Source organism: Erythrolamprus reginae, chromosome 3 (genome assembly GCF_031021105.1).
Source record: "Erythrolamprus reginae isolate rEryReg1 chromosome 3, rEryReg1.hap1, whole genome shotgun sequence".
Taxonomy (NCBI): domain Eukaryota; kingdom Metazoa; phylum Chordata; class Lepidosauria; order Squamata; family Dipsadidae; genus Erythrolamprus; species Erythrolamprus reginae.
Genome location: NC_091952.1, coordinates 250,929,844 through 250,943,719, shown reverse-complemented (window position 1 = coordinate 250,943,719; position 13,876 = coordinate 250,929,844). Strand labels below are relative to the sequence as shown.

The window sequence follows — 13,876 nt, the reverse complement described above, 5'->3', positions numbered from 1 at the left end:
ATGCTGTTAGATCTTATACTGTATTATATATTGTTTTATTGATTGAAGGCCACCCAAAATAGTTTACCAAAATTACCCAAAACAGTCTTCCAAAACTATCCTCTTTAGTAAAACTACTCCCAATGCATGTAATGTGAATAATTGGTCCCTTCTGCACTTTCGTTTGATGGTTATCTTAGCTATCACAAAGGAACAGCACTGTCTAATCTAATAACGGCTAAACCATGAAACCACTTTATCAAATAAGTCTCTCATTGCTTAGCAAAGAATCTACAGAAGACATGCATTTTACAATTACAGCTCAGTACATCGATTCCTTTGGAAATGTTTTTCTGAAGCTCTTTGTACGCCCAGGAACCATTCCAGGATCTGATGTAAAGGAATACTGTATATGTTTTATCCACCAGTTCTTATTTCCAGGTATTTATTTGTTTGTTTGTTTGTTTGTTTGTTTGTTTGTTTCTTTCTTTCTTTCTTTCTTTCTTTCTTTCTTTCTTTCTTTCTTTCTTTCTTTCTTTCTTTCTTTCTTTCTTTCTTTCTTTCTTTCTTTCTTTCTTTCTTTCTTTCTTTCTTTCTTTCTTTCTTTCTTTCTTTATTTATTTATTTATTTATTTATTTATTTATTTATTTATTTATTTATTTATTTATTTATTTATTTATTTATTTATTTATTTATTTATTTATTTATTTATTTATTTATTTATTTATTTATTTATTTATTTATTTATTTATTGGACTTTTATGCTTACATGAATCTCTGTGTCTGCTACTTGAAGGACTGGCTATATTACAGGGGCAGAATGCATTTTGCAAATGTTGTAGGTTATGTAGAGGTTTTGTAGAGCTCGTACATGTGTATTTCCTGCCTCAAAGTAACTTCAGAGCAAACCATGAGTTTGGACCAATCAAATATTACTCTGTCAAAGGTAACTCTCAGAGGGACAACACTTTCAGGGTCAGCCTATTGCCTTGGAAAAAATGAAAAATGAAAAAAAAATCCTTTCTTTAATTTATCATTTGTTCCTAGGAATAACATTCAAAGCCATTGCCATATGAATGTATGCAGATCATTTATTTGGGTAGAATTGGAAAATAACCTTTAGCTCAGAGGTCCCCAACCGCCGGTCCGCGGACCGGGACCGGGCCGTTGGGGCTTTTCAGCCGGTCCGCGGCGCCAGGGCCCCCTCGGCCTTTCCGCACCACCAGCGGCGCTCCCCCCGCCAGCCAGCCAAGCCCCGCGCCCGCCGGAACCGGCTCCTCGCTCTCCCCCCGCCGCCCGCCGCGTTTGCAGGAGGTGGGGAGGGTTGGGCGGCCCGCCAGGGCCAGGAGGGACGCCGCTGCCCCCCCTTCCCTCTCTCCGCCCGCCGCTGCGCCTCCTTGACGCCGAGAGGAAATGCCGGCAAAGGCTTTCCTCAGCGGAGGCCGGCGAAGGTGATATTGAATGTCGGGGGAGAACGGGCGGTTGCGCGCGCTCCCTATCTCCCTGCTAGCCCACTCGGAGTATTCAAAATAAGAAAAACCTTTGCCGGCGAAGGCTTTTCTTATTTTGAATATTCCGAGTGGGCTAGCAGGGGGATAGGGAGTGCGCGCAACCGCCCGTTCTCCCCCGACATTCAATATCACCTTCGCCGGCCCCGCCTCTCCTGCAAACCCCCTTGCTGAGAGCCTGGGGCGAAAGTGCTCTCGCAAAGGTGAGGCGGGCAGGGCGTGCGCGCGTCATCGCTGAGAAGAACGGAGAGAGAACGAGAGTGAGTGAGAGCAACAGACAGCAAGATAGAGAGAAAGTGAGAAAGAGAGAGTGAGAAAGGGGGGGAGAGAAAGAGATAGCAAGAGAGAGAACAAGAGAGAGAAAGAGCGTGAGAAAGAAAACAAGAAAGAGTGAGAGAGAGAGAAAGCAAAAGAGACAGAAAGAAAACAAGAGAGAGAAAGTGAGAAGAAGAGAGAGAAAGAGGGGGAGAGAGAGAGAAAGAGAGAGGGGGGAGAGAGAGAAAGAGAGGGAGAAAGAGAGAGGGAGAGGGGGGAGAGATAGCAAGAGAGGGAGAGGGGGGAGAGATAGCAAGAGAGGGAGAGAGGGAAAGGGGGAGAGAGGGGGGAGAGAAAGAGAGAGGGAGAGAGAGAGGAGATAAAGGAAGAGGAGAGAAAGGAAGAGAAAGAAAGAAAGAGGGATAGAAAGAGAGAGAGAGTGAGAGATGCTCAGTGAGCCTTTCTTTGAAGTTGCCTTTCTTTCTTTCTCTTTCTTGTTTTCTTTCTTGCTCTTTTTCTTTCTCTCTTTTACCTTCCCTTCCTCTATTTCTTCTTTTCTTTCTCCTTCCTACCTTCTTCCCTTACTCTCCCCTTTCATAAGTTTCCTTGCTTCCTTCCTCTGTTCCTGTCCCTTCCCCCTTTCTTTCTTTCTTTCTTTCTTTCTTTCTTTCTTTCCTTCCTTTCCTCCCTCCATTTCTTGCTTTCCTTTTCCTTCCTCCCTTCTTTCCTCCCTCATTCCCTTCTTTCACTCCTTCCTCTCTTACTCTCCCCTTTCACACCTTTCCTTGCTTCCTTTGCACCCTTCTTTTGTTCCTGTCCCTTCCCTCTTTCCTTCCTTCCTTCCCACCCTCCGTCCATTCATTCACCCATTCCTCTCTTGATCGCCCCTTTTACGGCGCCGCTGACAGCTAGCTCCCCCCCCCCCACCGGGCCATGGAAAACTGGTCTAGCTTAAAGCCGGTCCCTGGTGCAAAAAAGGTTGGGGACCTCTGCTTTAGCTCATCTGAAGTTTAAAAAGTTATAATAATGGATTAGGTAGTAAATTTTATTTATTTATTTATTGGATTTGTATGCCGCCCCTCTCCGTGGACTCGGGGTGGAAATTACTCTATTTTTTTTTTATGGCCAAGACTCTCTCTTCTAAAGATTAGGTCTAAAAGGGCTTTTTAAAGAAGAAACTTGTTAACAGACTAAAGGTATTTCTGTGCTTACCTTGAACTAATTTAAATCTTAGAATAGATCCCTTAGCATCAGTGGGAAATCAGTGGGGAATATGCAGCAAAGAGAAATTCCTTGTGTGTCCAATCACACACCTGGCCAATAATTATTATATTCTGTTCTATATTGATCCTAGTGGATTCAAGCAGAGGTCTCTTTATAGCTTGCTTCTGATGGAATGAGAAATTCAAAATATTATAAGTCTCTGAGTCTTCAGAGAGGGGCGGCATTCAAATATAATAAATTATTATTATTATTATTATTATTATTATTATTATTATTATTATCATCATCATCATCATCATCATCATCATCATCATCATTATTATTATGTCAGTACAACACAGCAAACGAGATCACTATGCTGGATTTCATATTTCATCACCAGTCAGGCGCTTCCCAAGCACCTAGGACTGCGTGATGTAGCGGCAAATTATGTTTGCTGATCCCAGTAAAGCGGCCTTTTGCAATTGACAGATGGAGATTTTGTCAATTTCGATGGTTTTCAAATGTCCGCTGAGATCCTTTGGTACTACGCCCAGCGTGCCAAGGACCACTGGGACCACTTTCACCGGCTTATGCCAGAATCGCTGCAGCTCAATTTTTAGATCTTCGTATTTCACAAATTTCTCCAGCTGCTTCTCCTCAATTCTGCTGTCTCGTGGGATTGAGATGTCGATGATCCATAAGCTTTGTTTGTTTTGTTCCTGTAGCTCATTTGTCGATAGCTGCCCAGGTTCCACAGCAGCCACCGTGGTCCTTTTTATCCTGGGCGACGACCGAGCCAGTATGAACTTTTTGTTTTGTCTCTCCATTAGTTTAAATGAGTTAGGTACGTTTAGTCTGGTTCCTCTGCTTTGACCACTCCGGCAAGGTTAGACCTACCAGTAGTTTACACTACCACCGGCACAGCTCTCAGCTTCATTGAAGCACACCAGCCCCACTACCACGACAAGGCTTACCCATCAGTGGCGATTATTATTATTATTATTATTATTATTATTATTATTATTATTATTATTATTAATAATAATAATAACAATAATAATAATTTATTAGATTGGTATGCTGCCCCTCTCCGAAGACTCAGGGCAGTTCACAACAATAATAATAACAATATACAATGTATACTGTTATACTGTTTATTATTATTATTATTATTATTATTATTATTATTATTATTATTATTATTATTATCTGAGGTTTTATAAATTATTAGAATAGATTGGGTGCCAAATTTTTCTATTCTTTCATTTTTTAATAGCTTGGACTCTGTCTTCTAAAGATTAGGACTTAAAAGGACTTTTAAAGAAAAAATAGTTAAACTAGTAAAGGAACTTCTGTATTTACTTTGAAATGAATCAAGATCTACCTTAGATATCCAAGATCTACCTTAGAGTATATCAGTTGTAAATCAGTGGGGAATCCTACATACCTGAGACAGATTTGTGATTATATCACTGCAATCTTAATATCTTCTGTAATGCTATTAAAGTACGTTATTTTAGACTTGTGCAAGAAAATAATAGACTACTTGAATATTAGCAAATAAATTGAAAAGTGTAGTTTTTCTTTTCTTTTCTTTCTTTCTTTCTTTCTTTCTTTCTTTCTTTCTTTCTTTCTTTCTTTCTTTCTTTCTTTCATGAGCCTCCCTTGACCCAAATGGATTCAAATGCAGGTTTGCTTATAGGTAGGAATGAGATGGAATGAGAATTTCAAAATATTCCTTCCTTCCTTCCTTCCTTCCCTCCTTCCTTCCTTCATTCATTCATTCATTCATTCATTCAAATTTCTAAGCCACCCTTCTCCAGAGGACTCAGAATAGCGAACAAAGTAAAACAGATACAAGATACAAAATCTTAAAACCCCAGATTAAAACCACCAGTTTTAAAACCCCAGACATTAAAAAACATTCATCCAGATTCGTCCAATATCACAGACTATGATTTTAGATAAACAATCGATTTTAACGTAACTGGGATTTTATATTGGATCAGTTAGTTTAATTAATTGCATTTAGGACATTTGTACTGTATTGGTTTTTTTCTCTTTCATATGTTGTAAGCTGCCCCGAGTCCTCAGAAAGGGGTGACATATAAATACAATCAATAAATAAATAATTAATAAATCAGTCGGAGCAGAGCAAAGGTGTGTTTTTAAAGCCTTTCAAAAGGCCAGGAGGGTAGGGGCAGTGTAAATCTCTGGTGGGAGTTGATTCCAGAGGACCGGAGCTGCCACAGAGAAGGCCCTTCCCCTTGGCCCCGCCAGCTGACATTGCTTGGCTGACGGGATCTGGAAAAGACCAATTCTGTGGGATCTGACTGGCCAATGGGATATGTGAGACAGGAGATGGGTAAGTAATCTGGGCCTAAGCCATGTAGAGCTTTATAGATCATGACCAATATTATGTCAACCATGCCTTATTTTCCATCAAAACTCAGTAACATTGTTTTTCACTAAATTTTAAGAACAGCTTGATCTGTCTCCCAGATTATCAGAAAGACTTTGAAATAGAATTCGGGATCTCTCTGATGTTCAGAAAAGTATGAGATATGGAATTCATCCAGTTTCACATATTTTAAGCTTCATTAATATTGTACAAGAGTCTATGGATTGCAAATAAAGAAGGCAAACATTCATCTATGTTCTAAAGAGTGTGTGAGTTGTTCAAAATCTCTTTCAGATCTCTAGCTGGTCAGCTGTTAAATATAAAATTGTTATTTGTTCTGTGCATATATTTAATTTAGTAGACATTATTTATTGACTGCCTGTTGGCAATCTTTTATGCATACTATATTTTCACAAGGAAAAAAAACTGCAGAGCTTTGCCTCAATTTTTTTTTAAAAAAAAAACTTTAAAAGTCCTAATTTTGGGGGGCTGTAAAAATACTCTGAACATAATTTAACATAATTTAGGATTTATTGCATGCATGCTTTGCCTTTCTTTGCAGGTGTTTAAGTGCAAAAGGAGAAAAAAGTCAAATTTGGAAGAAAATAAAATTGAGTCGAGCAGCATGGCAGAGCTTGGTTCTACTTCTTTATCTGATTCAGAGTTTGAAAATGACAGCTATGACAATCCAAATGGGAATGACACTGAAAATGGCCAAATTCCAGATTTCCCTGAGCCTATCGTCTTAAATGTCATCCTTCTTACTCTCTGTCTTTTGGGACTTCTAGGGAATGGAAAAGTTATCTGGATCCTTGGTTTCCATATGAAAAGGAATTCTTTCTCCATCTACGTCTTGAATTTGGCGGTGGCTGATTCCGGAGTGCTCCTATTGGAAGCTTTGACGCAAATAATCGAAATTCACAATTCATCTAATTTTAAAGCATACTATTTTTTCAATCTTCTTTATTTTATGTTTTATAATACCAGTCAACTTTTACTAATAAGCATCAGTGTGGACCGTTGTGTATCTGTGCTTTTTCCAATTTGGCACCAGTGCCATCGGCCACCCAAATTGTCCCTCGTTGTGTGCGTGATCACCTGGGTTCTCCCCTTTGTGTACTTTGCTTTGGAATTGGTAGTTATATTTTCGGAGCCTTTTCTATTGTTTCAGCTGATTTTCAACGGTGTGATTTCTTACTCAGTGATGGTCGTATCCTCTCTGATCTTGCTTGTTAAAATTTTCTGTAAACGTCGCCAGCAAAAGCGGAAAAGAGTGTTGACCGTAACTTTGCTTGCACTCATGTGCTTTGTTGTACTTCGTTTGCCTCTGAGCATTTTTTCCATTGTGACTTACAGTATTGTAAAAGACCTTGATTTAACATCGATACTTGATTACCTGTTTACGACCTCGCTACTGGAAACTAAAATGCTGGTTGACTTTTTTTTACTTATTATATATATTACTCATGACTGGTATCGATATATAATGATTCTTGCACTGCTGTCTGACATCTGTATTGTAGTAAACAGCAGCATTAACCCAATCCTTTATTTCCTGGCTGGGAGAAATAAGGAGGATCGAACCAGAGTATCCATGAAACTTGCGCTTCACAGGGTTTTCAGAAATGAGGATGACACCAAGGAAGATGAGGTGCAGCCTGATGAAACTCAGTTATAACATCTCTGAAAAGATGGATGTTCCTTCTTTAACTGGAACCTCTGTTAAGATGTTCCTATCTTCTGGGATAAGAAGATAGATTTCTGGGGCGGGGCGGTGGTTAGAGTGCAGTACTGCAGGCTACTTCTGCTGACTGCCGGCTGCCAGCAGTTTGGCAGATCGAATTTGACTCATCCTTCCATCCTTCCAAGGTGGGTAAAATGAGGACTCAGATTTCTGGGGGGCTATATGCTGTATAAAGTGCTTAGAGAGGGCTGTAAAGCACTGTGAAGCAGTATAGAAAGTGCTATTAGATTAGATTAGATTTATTGCATTTATATGCCGCCCCTCTCCGCAGACTCGGTGTGGCTCACAACAATAGTAAAAAACAGTACATAGTGACAAATCCAATGCCCAATTACAATTTTAAGTTAAGAAATTCATAAAACAGTCCCAATATATATAAAATACAAGCACACAATCAATCAAACGGCAAAACAACATGGGCAAGGGGGAGATGTTTTAGTTCCCCCATGCCTGACGGCAGAGGTGGGTTTTAAGGAGTTTACGAAAGGCAGGGAGGGTGGGGGCAATCCTAATCTCAGGGGGGAGCTGGTTCCAGAGGGTCGGAGCCACCACAGAGAAGGCTCTTCCCCTGGGTCCCGCCAGACGACATTGTTTAGTCGACGGGACCCGGAGAAGGCCAACTCTGTGGGACCTAACCGGTCGCTGGGATTCGTGCGGCAGAAGGCAGTCCCGAAGATATTCTGGTCCGGTGCCATGAAGGGCTTTATAGGTCATAACCAACACTTTGAATTGTGACCGGAAACTGATCGGCAACCAATGCAGACTGCGGAGTGCTATTGCTATTGCTATGTTTGATTGTTTGTACATTGTAGTTTATGAAATACAACTTTGTGCAACAATTTCCCACCACATTTCCCCTATATGTTATATCAATGGAAATAAAAATAAGATTCTGAAAAAAGAAGTCCAGAGAAACTAACAGCCAAGGAGCTGTCCCCAACATTTTTGTAATAGGTTTTCTTATATTTGATAGCATATAAAAATTCCAACTTCAATTGAACAGCGTGTTGCATGGTAAAAATCATTTTTGGAAGTAATAAAGCATTTACAACAGTATTCATTGCTATCAATGATACTAATATTAATAACAGTAATAATAATATTTGTTTAACCAGTTTAATATGTATTCCTTGTATCACTGATCCTTTCATATATTTCTTTGTTTCTAGCTCCAGTTTTTTTTTATCAGATAGTAATTGATAAAATAAGTCCCAAGTTTTAAAAAAAATTACTTTCTTTTTTCCCCTTAATTGTAAGTGTTAGCTCATCCATTTCTATACATTGTAATATTTTTCTAAACATATCTTCCTCTGTTGGGATCTCTTCACTTTTCCACTGTTGTGCAAATGCTATTCTTGCCGCTGTTAATACATATAAAATCAAGTATACATTCCCTTTCTTATACTTGTCTGGTAAAATGCCCTGTAGTTTTTTAACAATCAGCAATGACAGCAGCAAGAATAGTACTCGCACAATATTGGAAAAATGGACATTTGCTTACTGAGGAAGATATACAGTAATACCTCGTCTTACGAACTTAATTGGTTCCAGGACCAGGTTCGTAAGGTGAAAAGTTCGTAAGATGAAACAATGTTTCCCATAGGAATCAATGGAAAAGCCAATAATGCGTGCAAGCCCATTAGGAGAATCCAAAATATTAAGGCTTAAAAAAAAAAAAGTGGTGGCCAGACAAAGCTGAGGGGAACGGAGTGGGGGGAGGGTGTCCCAACAAAGCAAAGTGAAAAGAGCCTCTCTTGAGCTCCATGAGTCCCTGGCTCCTGTTTTTGTCCCCCCCACTCTCCTTATCTCCCCCGCCCACCCCTCTTTGCTCATCTCCCCCATACCTTTCTCCTCTCTTGAGCTCCATGAGTCTTTTCTTCCTGTTTTTGTCCCCCCACTCTCCTCATCTCCCCCACACCTTTCTCCTCTCTTGAGCTCCATGAGTCTTTTCTTCCTATTTTTGTCCCCCCCCTATTCTGCCCGTTTTTGTGATCCTGGGATTCCCCTCCTGGGATTTCCCTACAGCATCACAAAAACGCAGAAGTCAGGAGGTGGGGTTTCCCATTGAGGGGAGCCTCAGGGATCGCAAAAACTGGGGCTTGGCTTGCAACAAAAGTCTGGAGGCGGGGCATCCCAGCGGCAGCGGTAGGTTCATAAGGTGAAAAAAGTTCGTAAGAAGAGGCAAAAAAATTCCAAACCCTGGGTTCGTATCTCGAAAAGTTCGTATGACGAGGGGTTCGTATCTCGAGGTACCACTGAAAAAATTACAATGTGTGCAGAAATTGGTAGTTTAACTAAAGAGATAAAAAATATAGATGAGCAAGAGTATACTAACTTGGGGTAGGTTTTACGATTGGACGGAAAAAAGTAAAATTAGAGAGTTAATAAATGGTAGATAATTTAGGGAGTAAATTTCAGAGCATGGGTCACAAAAGGAAAAAAAAGAAAAAGATATACCAGAATAAGATCCTTGCTAAGACTTGATGTATATATGTAAATACAATCAGTGTAATAGTAAATAATTCCACTATTAGAATTGTATTACAGGCACGTCACAATTTGTCCAACTTTTATTTTAATGCCTTTTGTGTGTTTATGTCTTGTTTGTATTTTGTGTGTTTAAATAAAGTTTATTTTTAATTTTTAAAAAAAACAATTAACAATGATACGGTGATACAAGAACTAATTGACTTCACAGCATTTATTTCTTTTTATATGTTTCTTTCATTACAGAAGCATAAAACTTTCCTTCAGGAAGTAGCAACAGCGTAGTGATCGGTTAGCCAGGGTAACCCAATAATATCTTGCATACCTAACTATTATTTTACTATTCGGTTTTATGACCTTTAAGCTAGAACAGAGAAATAGGAACAAGTAAGAGAAGAACATAAGGGGAAAAACCTTCGTGTGAAACTAATACCCAAGGAGCAGTGTTCCGCTCATCCTGACATGACAAGAGTAACCAAACGAGATGGCTGTGGGAGCGTGCTACATGTTAACCTATATAATGCCCAAGAAAAATGTCTCTGGTTTCAAGTCTATATGTTGTTTTATCATTTTCCCCCCGCAGCCATGTCTGTAGCTTTTTGTTATTTGACACATCTACCACATAGGATAATATGAACCAAGTATCTGGTGACATTGTTGACATTTTGCAAAATTATCCTTAAAACCCTCTTGTTCTGTTCGCATTTATTATACACTTGTACTGTTCCTGGGTCTATTTGACCTGGACAAAAAAAAACTTTGATTTTAGCTACTGTGGTTTATTTTAATACCTATTGCATTAGTATACCATATGTGAACATGCTTGATCATAAACAAATGAAAAATGAAATTAAATCTTAATGTTTATTTATTTATTTTGCTCAGAAAAGCCCCCTTCCCCCCAGGTGTTTGCAATTATGTTCGCTTTATATATAGACTAGGCTACAAGTTCCAAATTACATCCTTGTTTTTATATAATGGATTTTATACAATGGATTTCTTGCATAAAACTAGTTGTTTGGTTATCATGTAGTTACTTTTCTGTGTACTTCATCTCATTTTTCAACAGGGTGCATATTGTAAAGTCATTTTGGATTACTGTAAGTAAGCTAATATGTGTCATTGCACATATCATATCATTGCATATCACATATCACATCATCCATGCAATCAATAAATCAATATATCACTGCTGTCATTGCGCCCAGCAAAAACTAAGCAACAACAACCACAACAAACACTCATAGAAAGGACCCCTCAAATGATGCAAAGTCATGTAATTTCAAGTTTCAGATATGCAGGGAAATTTTTTTACAGGGTCTCAAATTTCGTTTCAAGTCTAAAATGACCTGAACAGAACAGCGGGGTTTTAAACATCTTTGCTAACCCATACGAAAACTATAAAAATGTTTGAGGCGTAGCTAGCCATATGTATGGATTTGTTAGATTTTTAAAAAAATATTTGAAAGACAGCGTGAGATTTCAATTTGAGCTTTAGTTCACAAAGGTTTGCCAATATCTGTAGTCTCCATGTATCATACCATTTGTATCATAGAGTCAATTTCACATTGAGATCAAAATTTCTGTTGACATGTCTAAGGAGAATCAGTGAAAACCAGCTGTGAAATGTTTGTTCCAGCTTACTATTAGTCTAGCTGAAACCTACGTTGTTACATCACCATGCTTATAAAATTCGTCTCTGTTAAAGTGATTTTTCACCTAATCTAACTTTCTAGTACTCAAACGGTCATGCTTAGTGTCTAATTCCTTAAATGTAGTCATGCAAATTCTTCCCAATTATATAAACAGATCTACCTCAAACATGATTAAGTCGGAGTTTAACTTGGCTGCCTTATCTTAATGCTAAACAGGATACTGTTACATTTCAGATTATACTTGTACAGATGCTCTTAAAATTGATGTAGCTTTCTTGAAATATACATTATTCTCTGCCATTTAAAAGAAGATACAATAGGACTGGGCCTCTTCAGATCAAGCATTTATTTTAAAAAGCTTCTTAACTGTGTTAACTAATCTAGAACAAAAATAAAGCAGTCTTTAAAAAATACCGGTAAGTCTAATAATTTAAACATCTTATAGACATTTATAATTATTTATTTATCTCCTTCCACCCAGTTTCAGCAACTGATTAGCACAAGAAAATAAAATTCTGCCTCTGCCTCCCATCAATTTGCCTTCTTGCAGTTTTAGTTTCACTTTCAATTTAGCATGTGGGTTTGTCAGCTGCTGGTTGGGAGGCCAATAATCAGGTGCTTGTGCTAATCAGGCTCTGTGCTGTTCGTTGCAAGGAGGTAAATTGCTGGGAGGCTGAAGCCAAAGGGTGGAGTTGGCTGGGTGGAGATATATTTGGAGTATAAGATGCATCCAGGTTTTCACCCTATTTTGGGGGTTAAAAGGGTGCATTCCAAAAAATATGGTATTTAACAAAATAAAAGTTTTCTTATTATATTCTTGTAAAGACTAATCCATTTCCAGTGGCAGTTGGAAAGTCTCCAGTTCCAGTTGGAAAGTCTCCTTTCCAACTTGAGTTACAGACTGATACAGCTATTCTCTGTTATTATCACTCCATGTATGTTCTAGCTCTTCCATGTTTATGTAAAATATGTATGGTTTACCCACATTTCCAAAGCATTTTACATAAACATGCTGTCGAATGATCTCACCCAGTGGCTTTATGTAAATGTTAAATAGTAGGGGGAAGAGGACAAACCCCTATGACACCTCACAAAGTAGGGGCTGAGAGGTAGACCTCTCCCCCCCCCCAACACCAACTCCAAGCAACCAGAGAGGTAGGAAGTAAACAACTATAAAAAGGTGCCTCCCACTCCTAATCCTTCCAGCCGGCACAAAAGGATACCATTGTGGATGGTATCAAAAGCCGCTGAGAGGTCAAGAAGCACCAGGTTAGAGCAATGACCCTATCCCAGGCCCACCAGACATCATCCATCAGTGTGACCAATGTGGTTTCTGTGCTGTGACCAGCCCTGAAACCAGACTGAAAAGGGACAAGATAATTGGCTTCATCCAAGGATCATTGGAGCTGGAGTGAAACTACCTTCTCAACAACCTTACCCAGAAAGGGCATGTTGGAGACTAGCCTAAAGTTCTTCAACTTGACTGGATCCAGGATGGTTTCTTGAGGAGGGGTCGCACAACCACTTCTTTCAGAGGCTTTTGCCTCCTCTTCTTTTCTTTCATTATTTATTTATTCATTTATTAATTGGATTCATGGGTCACCCCTCTCCACTCCATATTATACATGTATGTACATGCATACATAAATTTACATATTTTAGCATTTTTAGTGAAGCCATATACAGTGATACCTCGTCTTATGAACGCCTCTTCATACAAACTTTTCAAGATACGAACCCGGTGTTTAAGATTTGTTTGCCTCTTTTTAAGAACTATTTTCACCTTACGAACACAAGCTGGGTATGTGGGCTCTCTTACTGCGCATGCATTCTCTTAGTGCCACAGGGATTCCCCTGCCTTGTGACTGCCACCGTCGGGATTTCCCATTTACTTGCCATCACCGCTGGGATTCCCAACTTCTTTTGCTTCCACCTGTAGTCCCAAGACGAGGAACACTGGAGCTGCCCCATTTCCCTGCCATTTTCCTCTTTAGCCCTCTGCTTCCTCTGCTCCCCACAGCCACCCAATCCCACTGCCAAAATCCCCCCTAACCTACCACTTCCTTCGCCCCATCTCACTGACAAAATCACACGTCCAAAAGCTTCCTACGCCGCCCCAAATCACTCCCAAAATCACCTCTCCAAAAGCTTCCTATGCCACCCCAAATTGCTCCTAAAATTACCTCTCCAAAAGCTTCCTATGCCACCCCAAATTGCTCCCAAAATCACCTCTCCAAAAGCTTCCTATGCCACCCCAAATCGAAGTCTTAACGAAGGCAAATGGATTGAAGAAAGGCAGCAAGGGGAAACGAGGCAAACGCTTACTATGCCACCCAAATCGAGGTCCTAATGAAGGCAAATGGAGTGAAGACAGGCAGCAAGGAGAAATGAGGCATTTTGAAAGGAGATTTTGGAAGACTTTGGAAGTGATTTGGGGTGGCATAGGAAGCTTTTGGAGAGGTGATTTTGGGAGCGATTTGGTGCATAGGAAGCTTTTGGAGATGTGATTTTAGGAGCGATTTGGGGTGGTGTAGGAAGCTTTTGGAGAGGTGATTTTGGGAGCAATTTGGGGTGGCATAGAAAGCTTTTGGAGAGGTGATTTTGAGAGCAATTTGGGGCAGCGTTAGCTTTTGTTAGGAC

General features: G+C 39.6%; 1 protein-coding gene across 1 annotated transcript; it reads left to right on the top strand.

The window, feature by feature from the left end:
* The first annotated feature begins 224 nt into the window (after positions 1-224).
* Positions 225-7,028, top strand: LOC139165488 (mas-related G-protein coupled receptor member A2B-like). Its single transcript, XM_070748664.1, has 2 exons — positions 225-374; positions 5,913-7,028. The coding sequence occupies exons 1-2, from the start codon at positions 225-227 to the stop codon at positions 7,026-7,028; spliced, it is 1,266 nt and encodes a 421-aa protein (XP_070604765.1).
* Positions 7,029-13,876: the final 6,848 nt, after the last annotated feature.

What these genes read in the sequence shown, in the direction of transcription:
- LOC139165488 (XM_070748664.1), top strand. Translation starts at nt 225, where the DNA reads ATGAAACCACTTTATCAAATAAGTCTCTCATTGCTTAGCAAAGAATCT. An exon ending in GAACCATTCCAGGATCTGAT is followed by an intron (nt 375 to 5,912) that starts GTAAAGGAATAC and finishes CTTTCTTTGCAG; the next exon opens with GTGTTTAAGTGCAAAAGGAG.